The sequence below is a fragment of the Marmota flaviventris genome, chromosome 1 (genome assembly GCF_047511675.1).
Source record: "Marmota flaviventris isolate mMarFla1 chromosome 1, mMarFla1.hap1, whole genome shotgun sequence".
NCBI classification, from domain to species: Eukaryota; Metazoa; Chordata; class Mammalia; order Rodentia; family Sciuridae; genus Marmota; species Marmota flaviventris.
Genome location: NC_092498.1, coordinates 216,326,521 through 216,345,940, shown reverse-complemented (window position 1 = coordinate 216,345,940; position 19,420 = coordinate 216,326,521). Strand labels below are relative to the sequence as shown.

The following is a 19,420-nucleotide window of genomic DNA, read 5'->3' as shown; positions in this document are numbered from 1 at the left end:
ATTAGAGAAAATGGCCCAATCATGTCATCCAGGGTAACTCCTCTGTCAAGCACAGAGACAATCTGGGTTAGACTCAGGCATCCACCTCAGAGATTTTCCTTCCCTGAGAGATGGAGCTGGTGAGAGGAAGGTTCCCCAGCACGGGAAGACCATGCAGTGGCTCTTTCCCCCTCAGGAAGCAAACTGAGAGCCTTGCAGGGCATCGTGAGTGGGTGAGGTGACATTTGCCTGGGTCATGCAGCTGCCCAGTGGGCAGATTTGGTTTTCAGCGTCCTATAAATGGGAGGTGCATCATCGTATGCACAAGACAGCAAGGTGTCCTCCTCTGGGGACGCGAGTGAGGGCTGCACTCTCCCCTTGGCAAACCCTTTAGCAAAGGCCGTGGTGCTTCCCAACCTGTGGTCTGTGTCTAGTTAGAGGCAGACGCCAAGACTCAAGCACTTGGACTCTATGTGTCTGCAAGTGTTTCAAAGAGGCTCACTTGCCAGTTCTTCAAACCACTGGGATCAGGATCCTCTACGCCATTCCACATGGGGCACTTAGAGTGGATGCTTTCTATATTCTTCTCTATTGTCTTATCACAGCTGTTTTATCCAATTATATTTTCTTTGAAAGTTAATATTTGATGAGAACATCCAATTTATTTCCATAGTCTTCAAACTGATTACTCAACTTAAAATATTTCCCTTTCTCTTTAGTAAATTCTTTCTCATTTTATGTTTGAACATTTGAAGCTTTTCTCTAAGAAGATTTTCCAAAAATATTGGTTGTTGAATTGTAATATGGCCATTGTTGTTTTTTTTCTAACAGAATTCATATTTTGTTTAATCTTTATGAATTTCTTTTAATTGTTTAGAATTGACCTAGTTTTTTTAGAATATCTTAAATTGCAGTCTTATTTAAATATTCAAAAAGCTTCACCTTTTCATGAATTATTTAGACTTGATTTTATATTATTGGTGTTTTAGATCATATCCATTGTTGCTTATGGTTTGATTTTGTGATTTTCCATATACGGTTTTTATTAATCATTTATTTTGTAGGAACTCTTTAACTGAATATAGGTGAAACATTTTTAAGCAGTTACCAAGTAACAATGTTTTATTTTAATTGCATCTGTTTTCCCATTATTTCCAGTAATTTTATCTGTATTGTTGCTATTCAAGGATATTTTCTGTCACTAAAACATATGGTCAAATGTTTTTATTTTTCCATAAATAATTGCTAAAAATATTTTTTCAGTCCATGAAGGACTACTTTGATATGGGCTAAATATAGCAGAGAAATTTTACAGCTGGAGTTGTCCAATTATTGATTTTTATCTTTGTCCTATTAAATTAATAACAATGAATCAATAATTTTGTTTACCTTTAAGCATTTTGTCTTACTTGTTCTGATACTTTAAATGAAGGAAATGTTTTCAAAGGCTTAAATTTAAATTAAACTTATTGTTTTAACTGAGAGATAAAATATAAAAATTGTCCATATTTATGAGGTACCATGTGATGTTTTCATGTACGTACGCATTGTTTAGTGTCTAGGTTCAGTTACACATGTCTACTCAGTCATTTCTCTCTTTACATGGTGAGAACATGCAGAACCTTTTCTCTGAGTTATTCAAGGACACAGTCATCATCGTTGTCTGTAGTTATCCTCCTGGTAAGAACACACCAGTCAATCCCGCTTGTCTAACTGTTACTTAGCACCATAGATCCACCTCTCCCACCCCTCATCAGTCCCTGTTCACTCAGCCTCTGATAAACTGATTTATTCTCCACTTCTATGGGATCACTTTTTGAAAAAAATTCAACTCCCTCCAATGTTCCCAGTGCCTGATCAATGGGATAAGACTGAAGGAGTGGTCTCAATAGACGCTGAATTTTATTCTATGTCTTTAAAAAAGTATAGATTCACAAGTCTCAAAAAAAGACCGAATATATGATAATGACATACCTAAGAATAAAACTAACCATAAAATGAAAGGTCTTTACAATGGAAATTATAGAACATTGAAGGAAGAAATTAAAGAAGACTCAAGAAGATAGAAAAACCTCCCATGTTCATGGATAGGTAGAATTAGTATTGTTAAAATGTCATACTATCTAGAACAATATATAGTTTCAATGAAATCACCTTTGAAATACCAATGACTTTCTTCACAGACCCAGAAAAAAGTCTTAAAGTCTTTTTTAGGAGGAAAAAAAGACCAAGAATAACCAAAGCAATTCTAAACCAAAAAAGCAATGCTGGAGGCATCACGATAGCTGACTTCTAATTCAACTACAGAGCTATAGTAACAAAAACTGCACAGTAGTTTTTTTTCTAAAAGCAGATAGATAGGCTATGGTAGAGAATAGAAGACACAGAGATAAACCCACACATCTACAGTCATCTGATCCCTGACAATGGTGCTGAAAACATTCTTTAGAGAAAAGACAGCCTTTAACAAATGGTGCTGGGAAAACAGGTTCTCCATATTTAGAAGAACGAAACTAGACCTCTATCTCTCACCCTGCACAACAATAAACTCAAAGTGGATAAAAGACCTAGGAGTTAGATCAGAAAATATGCAACTTCTCAAAGACAACATAGGGTCAACCCATCAACATATAGGCATGGTCAACGACTTTCTCAATAGGACCCCTAAAGCTCAGGAAATAATGGCAAGAGTGACTAAATGGGATAGTATCAAATTGAAAAGCTTCTTTATAGCACAGACCTACAGAATGGGAGAACATATTTGCTAGCTACTTTTCTGACAGAGGATTAATACAGAAAATGTATAAATAACTAAAAAAACTTTACACCAAAACCTCACAAATAATAAATGGGCAAATTAATTAAGCAAACACTTTTCAAAAAAAGAGATACAAACTGCCAACAAATATATGAAAAATTTTTCAATGTCATTAGCAATTATAGAAATGCAAATCAAGTATACATTGAGATTTCATCTCACACTAGTCAGAATGGCAGTCATCAATATCACAAATAATAGTAAATGTTGGAGAGGATGGGGAGAAAAAGGAACACTTTTATACAGTTGATGGGACTGTACATTGTACAGTCACTATGGAAATCAGTATGGTTCCTCAAAAGACTAGGCATGGAATCCAGGCATACCACTCCTTGGTATTTACCCTGAAGAACTAAAGTCCTCTTACTACAGTGATGCATGTCTGTTTATAGCAGCACAATTCACAATAGCTAAACTATGTAACCAGCATAGGTATCCATCAATGGGTTAATGGAGAAAGAAAATATGGTTCATATTCACAATGGAGTTTTATTCAATCATAGAGAAAAATGAAATTATGTCATTTACAGAGAAATGGATTGTAAACTTGAAACCATTATGTTAAGTGAAATAAGAGAAACTCAGAAGGTCAAGGGTCATATTTTTTTCATACTTAAAAGTTAAACAGGAAAAAGGAAAAGAAATGTGGGAAGATGTCATGAAAATGGAAAGGAGATCAGTAGAGGAAAGGGACCAAGGGGTGGGAGGAGGGGAGGAGAAAGATGTGCTGGAGGGTGACAATGGCCAAATTATACTGATATTCGTGTGCAGGTAGGAATATGTAACAACGAATGCCACCATTATGTACAGCTGTAATGCAGTGATAGAAATGTGAAAAGATATCATAGAGCAAAAGATGAAAATGGAAGGTTTTGGAAAGATAAAAGGCAAGTGGAATGGAGAAAATTATATTGTATGCATTTACGAATATTTCAGGATGAACCTCATTATTATGTATAATTATAATGCACAAAATAAAAGAAAACTAAAAAAAGAAGGAAAGGACCTCAGAATTCACTGGTTCATGTTTCTGCCATTGCTGTGCACAGTTTTCATAACTCATGGGGGAAACACACACACACACACACACAAGCAAAAAAATCCAGTTACACAAAATCATAACCATACCTAATACACACCCCCCCCCCACACACACACACGGTCTAGAAACTTACCTAGTAGCTCTCACCTCAGTCTTTGGTTGGAGTAAAAAGGATATCCTGGATAAGTCTGCATCCTGGTTCATGTAGTAAAGGGGGAAAAACCCACTGAGGACCAGATCTCCATCTCTGTAGACAGCTGGCCTCAAGTATTGTAAACAATTCTGAATCTCCACCCATGAAGTATGTACAGGCTGTGGGAGCAGGAAGACAAGAACCAGAAAGAACACCATGCCCGGCTCTGCCCAAACAGAGACAGAGCCCAGTGCACAGTGTGATGTGAGGAGCGGGCGCTGGACCATGTCCACAGTCTCAGCTCTGCAGGGAGGGTCAGACCCTGAGTAGGGCACAGAAAATCCCCACTCACTCCATGCCCTCTGGCTGGGAAAGCACATGCAGGAGCAGCTGACCAGGCCAGGAGCAAAGGGGACTACTGAGGGAGACTTGGTGCTCTGACCCGCCCTTAGTGTCCTGTGGTCAAGGCAGCTCTGGTGTCCCTGTCTTTTCTCTGCTTCCCTTTAGTCCATCCAGGAGCTCTGGGGATCGGTGCCCCGAGGCTCTGCACCTGTCACCCTGAAACTTGGTGAAAACTACTGTTGAAAAACATGTTTGGGACTCCTCCTATGGGGCCTGCGATTTCATCATGTTTCAACAAGGCATCGGGGACCACCACATCCTGAGACAGTGGGCCCTGTAACCCAGGGACCTCAGGGGCCAGGGCTAGTTGTGTGAGGAATTGGAAAATTTGAATGAGCTGGTGTGGAATCAACCAAACACCCAGGAGTGTGATTGCACATGATGCTTTAGCAAGAGGGTGAAGGGCTGAGGTCAGCTAGTGAAGACTTCCTGTGCCACTCACATCTAATAGCACTCTCAGGTCTCAGTGCCCTCCTGAAATAAATGGGCTTCATGATTGACAGGGCATAGGCTGCATGGAGGACAAGCTGGGAAGCTCACCTTGACCTCTTCACAGAACTGAGACCACTTACCCCTGAGCCTGCTGTTCTGAGCTCTGTCCCTGAGGATTCTTGCACAAGTCTCATGGTTGCCTGCTCCATGTGGCCCAGCTTCCACGGCCTGCTCTTCACACAGCACTCGTCTCCCCTGGTCGTTTATATTCTACACAAGATATTTTGAGATTACGTATTTAGGAATGACTGTATCTAGCTCTTTAACATATATGTTATCTCACATACTTATTAGTTAAGATTCCAATACTGAAAATTTAGCATTTTCAGCACATTTTAAGTATAAAATATTTTTCATTAGCTGTAATGAGCACTCCAGCAGATCTCCTGAACTCATTCCTCCTGTGTAAATGAAAGTTTAATTCCTTTAGCCCATCCATAATCCCCAAGTTCCCTCTTGCTCGGCTTCTAGTAACCACCATTTGACTCTGCTTCTGAGTTTGACCTTTTATACTCCCTGGGTACATGCAAGGCCCTGGGTTCGAGCCTCAGCATCACATAAAAATAACTAAATGAAGGCATTGTGTCCAACTACAACTAAAAAATAAATATTAAAAAATTTGCTGGATATATGATTCTTTGTTGGCATCCATTCATTATCTTTTAGAGCTTGTTTCAGGATCTCCCAGCTTTGACAGTCTGGGTTGAAAAATCTGCTGAGATCTGAGTTGGTCTTCCCTTATAGGTAATCTGATTTTTTTCTCTTGCAACCTTTAAAATTCTATTCTTACTCTGTATGCTAAGCATTTTCATTATAGTGTGTCTTGGTGTAGATCTGTTGTAATTTTGTACATTTGGTGTCCTATAGGCCTCTTGTATTTGATTGTCCAGTTCATTCTTCATGCTTGGGAAATTTTGAAGAGATTATGCATTCCTTTGGTTTGAATCTCTGAACCTTCCTCTATCCCAGTAAATCTTAAATTTGGTATTTTGATGGTATCCCATAATTCTTAGATGTTCTGTTGGTGGTTTCTTACCATCTTCACGGTGAGGTCAACTTTATTTTTAAGATTGTATGTTTTGCCTTCATTGTCTGAGGTTCTGATTTCCATGTGATCTAGTCTGTTGGTGATGCTATCTATTGAGTTTTTAAATTGGCTTATTGTTTCTTTCATTTCGAGGATTTCTGTTTATTTTTTCTCTAGTATCTCTCTTTCTTGAAGTAATCTCTTGCAACCTGTATTTTCTCTCTTACCTCTTTGTTGAGTGATAGATTTTTGCCTGTATCTGCTCACTTAGGTCATTCTTTATTTCCCAGATCATTTTAGTTATGTATATTCTGAACTCCTTCTCTGACATCTCACCTACTGCACTATCTATGGATTCTATTGTTGTAGTATCTTGGTTTGTTTGAGGCAATTTCCTCCCTTGTTTTTTCATGATATCTGAGTCTTTCTCTCTTGCAGTGTAGATCTGAGGTATTATAGCTTCTGCCTTATTGTCTTATAGTGAGCCTACAGATTACCAATACCTCACTTTTAAGGGAGAGATCAATATTATAGCACTCAATGTATCCAACATGCAGCCATGTATCAGTTAGCTTCTATTTTTATGTTTACACGTTTGTTACTATAATCAGAAATGATGAGTTAGGTTATCTTCTACCTTATAGTCAACAGGTTTACGTAATGGTTTATAGTTTCTGATGGTGGAAGGGGGAACTGGGGGGTTGGCTGAGATGTTTATGAGGTAGGATGTTAGAATATGGAGGAATTAGATTATATGACAAGTGAAGGGGTAATCATAAGAATTTGGCTGTTAGTAGGAAAAACACGAGATAGGCAACCCTATGCAAGACTCCCTGTTACCTCAGCAACAGTATAACTGCTATCACCCCTAGTAGAGAAACCTCTGGTGCAGTCAGGCCCACAAGGACCTTGATGGTTTTTTACAAGGTCCTTATTGTTGTCCCTTGATATAAGTGGTGATACCCCAACTTTGTGGCAGTGGTAGTTTCGAGCCTATATGTACCCTTATGTTGGGCTGTGGAGCCACGCTTTGGTGAATAATGAACCCCAGCATGGAGTGGCTCACTGTGTATATCTGGGCCTGGGACAGGCCTCTCCTTTGGATATTGGGTCATGGTGTGGTGAATCTTTTTAATTCAATATCCTCCTCCCTATCTCCAGCTGCAGTGTGGCGGGCAGGTCTCTCCCCTGGATCTCTGGGCCACGGTCAAGTTTTATCAATTCTGGAGTCCAATCTTTCTTGCCTTCTTCAAAAACTGATTATGTTCATTATTTCTAACACTTTCCTACTTTCAACCTCTTTCTTTTCTTAGCTATGGCTTATCCTAATCAAGTTTTATTCAGGTAAAAGTTATGCAAACAATAAAATAACCAGTTCTAAAGAGAGGAAAACAGAAAATGACACAAGCATATTGAGATATTTTATCAAAATATAGATATGTATAGCGTCAGCCAATTAATGAATAAAATACAGCCATTAGTTTAGTACTATGATTTCAAGGACAGCCTTAATTATAGGATAGCATTGTGGTTTGCAGCCTGGTGGCCAGTGAGGATACTTTCACAAAATGACTCTTTTTAAAAAGGAGCTGGGCCAATTTATTTTAATTTATTTTATTTTAATTAGTTACTGTTCCTTTAAAATCAGGAATCCAAAACTGGGTTTCTTTTTGATTCAATATCCTATAAATGTGAAAGAGACTTATGAGATAAACTCTCAGAATGTCTGTTTCCATGGAAATCTCATTATTTTTTAAATCTTTCAGATGATCCGATCCTCTCAGGTCTTATGAGCATAATGTAGAAATGGAGAGCAAAGATACAGCCCAGGAGCCCTGCGCTGGAGGCCAGGATGGAGAAGACCTCTATGGCCACCATGACCTTGCCCTTGGTGCTGTGGTACACAGGGAGGAAGGTGAGCCAGACACTGCAGAACACCAGCATGCTGAAGGTCAGGAACTTGGCTTCATTGAAGGTGTCAGGCAGGTTCCTGGCCAGGAAGGCCACCGTGAAGGTCCCCAGGGCCAGGGAGCCCAGGGAGCCCAAGGCACAGTAGAAGGCAGTGACTGAGCCCTTGTTGCACGTGATGATGATGTGGCCATGGTCAGAGTGTGTGTCTGTGTCCACAAAGGGAGGAGAGGTCCCCAGCCAGACTGCACAGAGAGTCAGGTGGATGAGGGAGCAGCTGGGAATGATGAAGTTAGGTGCCCCTGACACCAGCCACCGCCTCATCCTTCTCCCTGGGGCAGTGACCTTGAAGGCCAGAATCACAGTGACAGTTTTGGCCAGGACCATGGAAATGGCCACAGTGAACACCAGTCCAAATGTGGCCTCCTGCAGGATGCAGGTGGCTGTGCTGGGACGGCCAATGAAGAGCAGAGAGCAGAGAAAACAGAAGGTGAGGGAGATGAGCAGGATGTAGCTGAGAGCCCTGTTGTTGGCCTTGACTATGGGGGTGTCTCTGTGCTTCACAAAGACCCCAAGGACAGCAGCTGTGAGTGCAGAGAAGCAGAGAGCCGTGCAGGCCAGAGTCTTCCCCAGGGGGTCTTCATAGGCCAGAAATGTCACAGCCTTTTGGAGACAGGTGTTTTGCTCCGTGTTGGCATACTGATGAGCTGGACACTTCACACACTGGTCCATGTCTGGTGAGAAATGCAGAGTGTCATCAGTCCTGGGTCAGTAATTCTCTTACTCTGAGGCCCTCTCAAAGTAGAGCACTGAACAATCTTAGCCAAAGTGTCCTTCCTTGTTGCTTTGGGTAGTGAATGAAAGAGCTATGTGAGGAATGATTCCCAGTCAGCACTCCCCATCTTCTTTATGGTTTGGAAAACATAGCTATTGTTTCTTTCATCCACTTACCTTGCATTGCATGTTCATGACACCATCTTCCTTATCTAACAACAAAGCCATACCTACTTCTTAGTGTGTTCAAGATACAATAATGAACTAACTTTGAGCTCACAGTTCATGAAAGCACACATTTACCATTACCACTTCTGGAACCCAGGAAGTTCAGGCTGGCAGAGCTTCTTGTCCATGGTCTGACACAGGCTCTCTCTGTTGCAAGGAAGGTGGCTATTGCTGTGTCCCCACCTGGCTGTGAGTGCAAACTCCCCAGGCCTTGGTTATAGTAGCACTAATCTTATTAAGGAAGGTGGAAACCGCCTGATCCTACACCACCCAAAGCTCTACATCCTCATACCATCACCTTAGGGCTAAGTTTCAACATATGGATTTGGGAGGACATAAAACTCCTGCCTCTCTCCCCAAATATGGTCCGGATAAGTTTGTTAGACCATCGGAAGGAAATGAATTGCTAAGTCACAAGCATCTAGAGATGACAGTACTCGATTTCACGAGAAGTGAGTCCTCCCAGCCCAAAGCTGCAGTGTGCACCCAGAACATGCAGGTGTGGCGTGGACGGCTTGGCACCCGCAGACCAGCTCTGATAGCCAGCCCCACTACCTTCCTAGTGCTGTGTCTTTCCAGCCAGGGACGGGCCTTATTTGTCCACTTCCTTCAGTCTTCTTTCATTTTTATCATTCTTTCAAGATTGCCAATAAACTTATTTCTATATATTTCACAAGCTTAAATGTTGTGGATATCTTTTAAATTTTCTTTTTTGAGAACAACGAGATGAGTGATAGAAACAAGCAGTTTGCACCCAGGAAATAGAAAGTCGGTTCCCACAAAAATAAATGACTGACTCCTTAATTCATTTGGATTTTTTTGTTCATGCAACAATATCATCTGAATGAACGCCGTGCGTCACTTCCTTTCCAATATGGTCTTCCTTCTGCCTCAGTCCTCTGGGGCCAGCTGTGGGTAGGACATGGTGTGGGGTCGACCAGGTGTGGCGGTGCGCGTTCTCGTCCTGTGCTTGTCCTCAACCTGACCTCAGGTGCACTGTGCCTGCTGTGCTGTTCTGGGACACTCTTGGTAGGATTTAAACCCATCTTTCTTACTCCTGTGCTAAGAGTTGTTTCTCTGGATTTAGTGTAAAAGGAATGGGAACTGCATTTTATTAACCGTTTGCAGGTGTTTGGTTATAATTTGTTTCTTTTTCTGGGACTCTGTTTACTTCCATTGTTAAAACCAGTTTTGGTCATGATATAGTCCCTTTCTAAAATATGGTGGGATTGCTTTTCTTTTCTTTTTGTTTTTAATCATATGTGAATTTCGTTCAAGGAGAGTGGCTTGTATGTTTCCTTTCTTCTAATGAGCTTTTCAGTGTTGACAACAAAAGTTAACCTATTAGCATAAAGAAATTCAATTTCCCTACTCCTTTGTATATCTTGCTTTTGTCTGTGCATATTAATTGTGTATTTTAATGGGATTCCCTGTGATATTCCCTCATATGCATGCAGTCTGCAGGAACTGGATCCATCCACCCTTCTTCCATCCTCTCCCCTCTCACTCCAGGTAACCATCCCAGTTTCAAAGAGTCACTGTTTCATTTTCAGGTCAAGTTTGTTTCTTGTTTTTTTTTTTTTTTTTTTTTTGGTTTCCACATATGGGAGAGGAAATGAGATGCTTATTTTTCTGGGTCTGGCTTATTCAATGTAACATGAAGTCCTCCTTCTCCATCTATTTCCTTCCAAGGCAGGATTTCATTATTCTTTTTTTCCTGAGTAATATTTCACTGTGCACGTGTACCACATTTTCATTATCCATTCACACGTTGATGTGTGTCTGACTCCATATTATGGCTATCATGAAAAGTGCAAAACATGGGAGTAAAAATATCTTTTAAGCAAGCTAATTTTATTTCCTTGTGCATGTACTCAGTCCTGGGGCTGCTGGATCATATGTATTTCTTTCTTAGGTTTTTGAGAAAACTCCATCCTGTTTTCCATGTTGTCTGTATTCACATACTTTCTGCCAACAATGGATAAGTGGTCATTTTCTCGGCATCCTAGCCAGAGTTTGCTTTTATATTGGATAATCCTACTCTAACTGGGGTGAGGTGGCAGCCCGTTGCCATTGTGATTTTCACTTTGCTGAGGCTTCTGACTAAGTGGCTACTGTGTCTTCTTGAATGTTTGATAGCATTCACCAGTGAAGTTGTTAGCCACAATAAAAATGTGTTAGAATTTTTAGACAATAGTTCATGTAAAACATTTAAAAAACACTTCTAAGATATAAATATGGGGTTGTTCAGATTATTTCTTGACATCTTTGACAACCATTCTTGACATTGCAGCTTTTCAGGTTGACTTAAATCTTCATGACACTAACAATTCTTGGTAGACCTTTATAGAGGACCCACTTTCTGTCTGGTTTTTGAAATTTTTCTTGAAAGAGAATTAGTCTTTCTAACATAGTTGGTATTTCATAACCCCTGGTCTGTTTAGAAGAGTATGTTTAAATTCCCAAGCACATAGGAATTGAAGCTGGTGGGAGCTGTGCACACGAGCCAGCAAATAGCTTACCACACACCGATTGTGCAATAGAGAACCTTCACTCAAACTGCTCATTTACTGGACTATGTTGTCAGAATAAGTATACTTTAAATCAACTGAAATAATGTGAAATGTGTTACAAATTAGGCTACATATCAGTCACAAAAAGTAGAAAATCCCCACTCTAGACTAGGTTTTCCTGTATCACCATTTAATGTCAAATCTCAGCAGCTCAAAGTAGACTTGTGTTCCTTTTTTACATCCTCTCCCGACACTCACAACCACCTTTTTCCATGAGGTTGCACTGTGTATGTTTGTTAGGTTCTCTGGCTATCAGATGAAATGGTGACTCCCTGTAATTAGCCATTTCTAATACTCCACCAATTCTTAGTGCACACTAAGTGATCATCATTAGTAGACACTACCACCACTTTCAAGAAGTCTATGCCAACCTTCAAGCAGGTAGATGGCATCACCCATGACACACTAGAATTTTTGTGATTGCATCTAGTGCAGTGTAACGGATACCTTGAGTTCACCTCTCTATGTGCTGTTTTTCACTCAGGGTGAGCTAGGGGAGAGCAGGAAGTACAGGCTACTTACTGGGAGTACGCTGTACCATAGCCATTCTACATTGCAGCAATATTTACTCCTCAACTCAAATACAACCTTTCTGAGCACCTGCCCTGCATCAAGAACAGTGCTATGTACTGAGAAAGTAAGGCTATGCAAGAGCCTCATCTTCAGTGTGATCCAAATGTACCTTCAAAGAAGCTGAAAGTGGAGACATATAGCACTATGTGTTAAATTCACAGGTGGAAATGAGACTTAGGCTACTGTTCGGTGTCAAAAGACATTTCCTGGGACTACACTGTGTGAGGTGGGTCTAGAATGCGGAGTCAAAGAATGTGGTTCAAGGGACAGGAGGTTTATTATTTCATGGGGTGGTACTATTGATTATCACACCTGAGTTTTTAACTTAAGCAAGGAAGAATTTTGTCCCTCATTTCTCTTCCATATCAATTGGAAGTTCCTTGCGTGGTTTGGGGGATATAGGAGATCCCAGGAATTTCTCCTGAGGCATGCACTCACCTGTCTGGTTGGAAATCTCATCCTCTGGGCAGGGAGTGCAGTCAAAACAACAGGCAGGCTTTCCCTCCTGAGGGGACTTCCTGAATCCAGGTCTACAGCTCACACTGCAGGCTGAGTTGGGAGTCTAAGAAATTCAAATACATGTTGGCAAGAGGGGACTTTGACCCAGTCCCATAATAACTGTAATGCTTTAGAGTATTGGACCACTAATAAATATACTTTGTGGGCTGGGGATGTGGCTCAAGTGGTAACACGCTTCCCTGGCATGGGCAGGGCCCTGAGTTCAATCCTCAGCACCACATAAAAATAAAATAAAGATGTTGTGTCCACAGAAAACTAAAAAATAAAATTAAAAAATTCTCTCTCTAAAAAATAAATATATAAATAAATATACATTGCATATACCTACCCAAAATTAATTGATAAAAGACCAACTATGTGGCTAATGTGATACATATGAACATTTAGAAACCTATGGTCAAATGCACATGTTTGTTTCCCAACCATCAGAAAGTAACTAAGGAAATCTTGGAAGGTGAAATATGATGCGAAAAACATCCAGATGTGGCCATTTATTAACCACATGGAGAGGCACATGACCCACCACACACTTTTGGTTCTCTAAGTGTAGTGCAAAGAACTATGATCAGGTCCAACCCACCTGTCTATCTCCTGTGGCCCACTCTATCTTGTCCTCAGACAGAGACAGTTGTTGTCCCTGTGGTAAATAAGGGGAAAACGTTCCAACTTTCACCTTATGTCCAAGGCCTTCCGGAAAATTCCCAAAGTTAAGAATGTTATACTCTCTGTCCAATTGTCCTTTCTGATTCATACTCACTGGGTCCCCTGCAGGATTGTTAAATTTGATGTTCTTCAGAAAGGGGTGCAGCTGAAAGAGAAGCACCAAGTTAAGAGAGGGATCCAGAGTTAAGAAGAAACCTGGATTACTGAATGCTGCACATTTTGTTTTATCCCTTCCTAAAAATTCAACTTTATTACAGGCACCTGATGGAATACAACATGGACATGGTATGAATTCTGACTGGTGTGGTGAGAGTGTTTCTACAGTATCGGTCAGGCTCAGGAGGAGATGCCCAAACCCAGGCACACCTGCATGGTCAGTGGGCATGCTATTCCACGCCCGTTTCCTCTCCTGGGTCTCAGAGCACCGGTCAGCCAGGTCAGGCCACCAGAGCCTGAAGTGGTGCAGAATTGCATGAGATCCCTTCTGCAAACTGTCCATCGTGCTCAGCGTCCTCCAGGCAGTTAGGGAGCTAGTTCTCTGCTTGTCAATGAAGGGCATCCTGGAAGGGGGTTTCTCCTGTTGAGAGCAGTGGGCGGGCAGGACGTTGAGGCGCTCTCTAACTGAACACGGATCTTCATTCCTAGCTCCTTTCCCCCTGGCCAGCGGCATCTGGTTCTTGCTTGCCATCCAGGCACAGATTTACCTGCTAGCAGTGACAAGAGTACAGAAGTGCTTGTGTTTGGGGAAAGGATCCTACACTTCTTGGTTGGAGCCCCTGTGGAGCCCTTCAAGGATGACGCCTTGGTGAAGTTCACACCACCCAATTGGAGACATTCCCTGCCAGGGGGAGAACACTGGGCCTTTCCCATTCTTCACTGGTTGCCCGTCTACTTGTTGAAGGAGCATCTCGTGAAGGGTGTGGGCCACGGCATAGACAGCATTGTATATGTTGTAACTCCCGTCACTCACGGCCATGTCAAAATGGTGCCATGGTAACCATGCCAAGGAGCCTTTGGAAGAACAGCTCTCCAATGTTTTACACTCAGACTCTGAGACTGAGCAGTTAAAATGCATCCACCACAACGAAGCAAGGAATGTGTCCTCTGGGTATTTGACATGGTTCGCTGTCTGGATAAAATGTTTCAAACCAGAAATCTCCCCATGGTGGTGAGAAAAAAATGAGTGCGCCATGGAATGGGTCCAGGATGAAAGGTTTCTTACTATTGGTAACATCCCATTGTGAGGTGGTGACCCAAACTCTCTGTGTGACTACACTGTCCCATCTATTAAAACTCACAGCCAGCAGAGACTCTGTGTCACCAAAAATGATAACCACACGTGCCGAGGATTTCATGATCTGGTTGTAATGTTTGTGAGCTCTTGTGAAATACAACAGCATGGTGATTGGGATCATATTCACAAAGGCCATGCAGACTCCGTTCCTGTCCATCTCTCCTCTCACATCTGAGAGAAATCGAATGCCTTTCTCATCTTCTGAGATGATCAGCCCCACCCAGTTCCAGCTGAAATGAACCATCAAGGACACCATGCCAAGGGCCAGAGTTGTGTCCTTGGGGGCCATCTGATAGAGAAAAGGAAACTGGCCATTGTCACTCAAGATGGGTTCAAAAGGCCCAAAGGTGAGCTGAAAGGGAAGGACATGGAGGCCATGTGAGGAAGAGGATGGCGCCAGGCACCCTCTCAGAACTGACAGGTGTTGTACAACCTTTGTAAGTGGTACAAGTGAAGATTTCCTTGTCCCAGTTTTCTAATCAACTCCTACTTGCTCACACCATCCTATAAAGGAACTGACTCATCTCTATGTTCAGGGAAGCCCTTTTATGTTTCCCCCTTCTCCCTGTATATTTCAAACCACGTATATGTAATTTCCCTCCAATGCTGGAGTACCGCCTTAGAGACAATACACTCTGATAACAGGCATAACTCAGTCTTCTCCTGTCACTCTCTTTATTCCCCTGGCAATGGCACCAATAGATAATGGTTTCATCTCTCCCCATCCCTCCCACCCTCACCTGTGGAAATCTGTAGAGGTGCAGCAGTGTTCCAATTTGGGCTGAAGATGTCCATGTTTGTCCTGTAATTACTGCTACGGACTTGCTCTCCTTGCTACAGGTGTAATTAGGGATGTACTTGACCCTTCCGGTAAGCCAAGTTAAAGAGCTCTCCAATGTCCACCGATCAGTGTGCAGAACACTATGGAACTCATATCCCAGAGATATGTTGGGTAAGAGATATGGGTTCCTGTTGATCTCTTCAATGGCAAAAACCAACGACAGGACATACTGGTAGTTCCTGGACTGCAACCTGCATAGAGGGCATAGAGGTCTTTAGGGATAAGACTCCAACAATGATTTTCTTCAAATCTAATACAGTGATTTGTATGTACTGAATGCTTGTCTTTGCCCCCTCACCCAGTTCATATGTTGAAATCCTCCACCCAATGTGATGCTATTAGAGCATGAGATGTTGGTGGGTAGTTAGGATGAAATAGGGTCATGAGGATGTGTCTCTTCTCAGTGTCCCTGGAAAGTCCAGAGGGCTTGCTATATGGGGGCACACCGAGAAGATCCTTGTCCATTCGTGAATCAGGAAGCAGACCTTGACCTGACAACCAATCAGGTCATTCCTTGATCTTGGAATCCTCATCCTTGACAAAGGCGAACACTAGATGATTGTTGTTGAAGTCACCCAGTATTTGGTATGTTGTTCTACAGCAGTGAAACCAATAAGGGTGAAGGCCTACACAAGTATGATTATGGGAACAGTTGACCTTATCAGTTGTTTGAAGTCCTCACCAATCAGATCACAGGACTTCTGCTCCTCCCACTCTTCCCCCTCACCCCTCTATCTTGTCTTCCTTCCTCCTCTTCTACTTTTCTATTTTGGACTATAGTAAAACAGTTTAGTATGTCGGAGAACAATGACAATTTCTTTGTGCTGGTTTGAGGCTTGTCCCATTATAAATGGGCCATTTTATTTATAATGCTGAATTTTGTTTTTATTCCATTTATTGATTAAATTATTCAATTATATGATATTATTTTAGCCCCATCTCCACCACTGTTTTTTTGTGTTTGGAATTTTCATGGTGTCGCTTTGTACTTTCTGCCATATCTTCACTTTGGAATGTTCCATATGTTTTTTATTTCACTTTTTTTTTTTTACAAAGAATTGACCCCAAATTGTGATTTCTCCTCCTATTTGGCAATCTGTATTTAACTGAAGAATTATTTCCATTTGGGATTATAAATGACATCACTTTTCCACATAATTTGTATTTTACATTGTATTTTCCTATCACATGTTTTGCATTCCTTCTTTCTTTCTGCACACCAGACCACACTCTCTGATGCGGATGCATTATCTCATCTGCTGTGCAATTTAGACTCTTTTATTTAAGCTGCCATTGAGACTTGTTATTAAATGGACACGCTTTCTTTTCCTCTTCTCCCTCTCCTCCTCCCTAACCTGGGGAAGGAAAACACGATTACCTTTTTCCCATCCTAGGCAGAGCACACACCCACCACAGGGACCAAGCAGTTCAGATTTCGGGGATGGCAGGATCTAGGGAATGGCTGGCTCCCAAACTGTGACATGAATCCTCCCCCCACTCAGAGGACACTTGGAATGAATCCCTTCCTTAAAATCCCTCTGTTCTCCCTGATGGGCAGAATCAGGACCTCTAGGACAGGAATCCCCTGTGCTTCTCCTTTACTAGCAAAGCACTCAACCCTCCTTTTCCTTTTTCTCAAAACAGTGTCTTCATTATTGAATTGTCATTGAGGACAAGGACCAAGCTTTTTGTAACTCTTCATAAAGACAATTGCTCACAATATAGCACAACTAAAAATAAGTACTAAATATTCATGTGAATGCTCAAACACATTTATCTGAAGGTGCAAAGTATTAAGGAAAACAAAATTACCATAAATTGAAAATGTTAATAATATAGTTTTAGATGTAAACCATTAGGAAATATTCATTTGACTATACCTAACGACAGCCACAGTAAGACCAAACATCAAAGACTCTCAGATTTTGACTGAAAAGTGCCAATACAGGGTTTATGTATATCGTTAATCTTAACTTCTTACATTTTTTACCAGAAATATATAATAAATTACAAATTAAGCCCTCCCAACAAGCCAGTGTGTATTTATGTGTCTCACGTCTTATGCCTGTGTCAGTCAGTACTGTACAAAATACTTGAGATGATCAACGTAAAAAGGGAAGATGGTTTATGGTTTTGGAGGGTTTAGTCTGCGGTTGGTGGCCCACTGCTTCTGGCCACGGCAGCGCAGTGTGTCACCACTAGAGCATTTGACGGAGCAGAGCACCCACTCATGGCTGGGGCAGGAAAGAGGAAGGAAGAGGAAAGCGAGGGGTCCCACAACTCCAGTACCCAAAACTCCTGCAGGACCCCACTGCTTAAAGCTCCCACAACCTGCCAAGCGGAGGACCAAGTGTTTAACACATTGCCTCTGACGACATCCCAGGTCCCAGTTATGGCAATGCCCTTAACAGAGAGGAATCCTGTAAGTGTGAACAGGCTTCTCTCTTACCACCAAGCAAATCCCCATCCCAGGAGGTTTCTTAAGTCACCAGGAGAGAGAGATCTTGGGTCAGCACAGAAATACAGTGAGCAGGCACATTTGAAATTCAGTTTGTTAAACCACACACTAAGGAAACTTCTCATTAAATACGGAAAATATTTTTAGCAGGTCAGTGTACAAACCAAAAATCATCTTCATGAAATTATTTTGAAAGGAAACGAAACCAACGATTCGAAAGTCATAGCCAGGTACGGAGACAGAGAGGGAGGGGAGGTCTGAGGCGGGTGAGAACGTCTGCTTGAAGAGAGGGAGTCTCAGCATTAAATTTCTTGAACAGAAGGTAAAAAAAAGAACACACGAATGTGAATTAAACATGAGTGAAAGAGAAGAAAAATATGCAGGAAATAGTTGAGAATAAGAATGCAGATGAAAGTGAAGGGGTGGGGGGACACCTCCAGTGGGTCCAAAAGAAAAATAAACAGCAGATCTGGCACCTCAGAGAGATGCACAGGTAGACACGAATGCGAGGAGTCGAATGAGGAAAACTGCTGTAGGAAAAAACATTAGCAACATTTTATAAAAGGCAGAGATTATGAGTGAAGTGATACAGGTCATTGAAAATCCATTCCTTTGATTTCAGGAAAAAAGGATTTTTTCTTTCTTTTCAAAGGAAAATATAGTAACCTGAATATACTGAAATATGAACTAGAGAGCATGACACGAATAGTGCTGCATGGTTCCCACAGATGCTTTAGGAAATAAAAGTCCAAGTATACATCAGGACTGAATGGATTTACAGATAAATTATATTTGCAACTTGCGAACAGATAATCACTCTACCAGGAAACTCTTAAATAAAACAGAAAGTAAAAAAATAAGAAAAGGCAAAAAACGAAAACAAACACCTCACAGCAAACTACACTGCATTCATGGAAGCATATAAAGCATTTCATAAAATTAAACATCCATTTCTGATTAAACATTAGTTTTGCCAGAAGACACTTCCTTGACATTAGTTCAAAAAACAAAACACAGATAGTAGCCCTTCGTAGTGCATCCCTGTCAAGAAGTAGCTGAGATGATAGTTAATGGCTTGATATAATCACTCCATGATGACATCACGTGTCAAAATGCTGCATCACACCCATAAACATATATAGTATTATTTTCCAATTAAAAATGAAACATAAAATAAAACCTAAACCTCTTTCAAATAAAACCTCTTAGAGGTTCCATGAGTGACAACTATAGGAGCGCGATGGCGGATGCAGGTCACACTCTGCAGGGTGCTCTGCACAGGCAGGCTCCCTACTCTGGGCAGATCTGCAGCTGTGAACACCGCGTCCCACGCTGTGGATGCCGCACCAGCTCCTCTGGCTGCAGTGGGATGAGATGGTTAAACAACCTGTCCAGCACATTTCCATAAAACCAGACAAAGAATTTCTAGTAGGACCAGGTTGTTTAGTTCTTGACTGGGATTCCTAAGCTATTGAATATGCCATAAAATAGCAGACGAAAGAAGACTGGAGGAGAGGAATAGGCAGAGCATTTGTTCACCTGGAAAATGCCTGGTGAAGAAATCCTATGACCAATGGAGAAATGCACTATCCAACCAAGTACACAGTAAATACCGATTGCCAGTGACTTTTCAAAATAACAGCAATGATGGAAAGTGTTAGGAGGAGACCAAACAGCAGTTGCCTTGGGGGAAAAT

The 19,420-nt window shown here is 41.4% G+C and overlaps 1 protein-coding gene across 1 annotated transcript; it reads right to left on the bottom strand.

The window, feature by feature from the left end:
- Positions 1-7,639: 7,639 nt before the first annotated feature.
- Positions 7,640-15,450, bottom strand: LOC114081953 (vomeronasal type-2 receptor 116-like). The gene is given in 6 exon segments (XM_071610386.1): positions 7,640-8,535; positions 12,388-12,511; positions 13,049-13,283; positions 13,974-14,308; positions 14,310-14,777; positions 15,166-15,450. Coding segments are annotated over 5 exon segments (1,995 nt in total). The 5' UTR covers positions 14,715-14,777; positions 15,166-15,450.
- Positions 15,451-19,420: the final 3,970 nt, after the last annotated feature.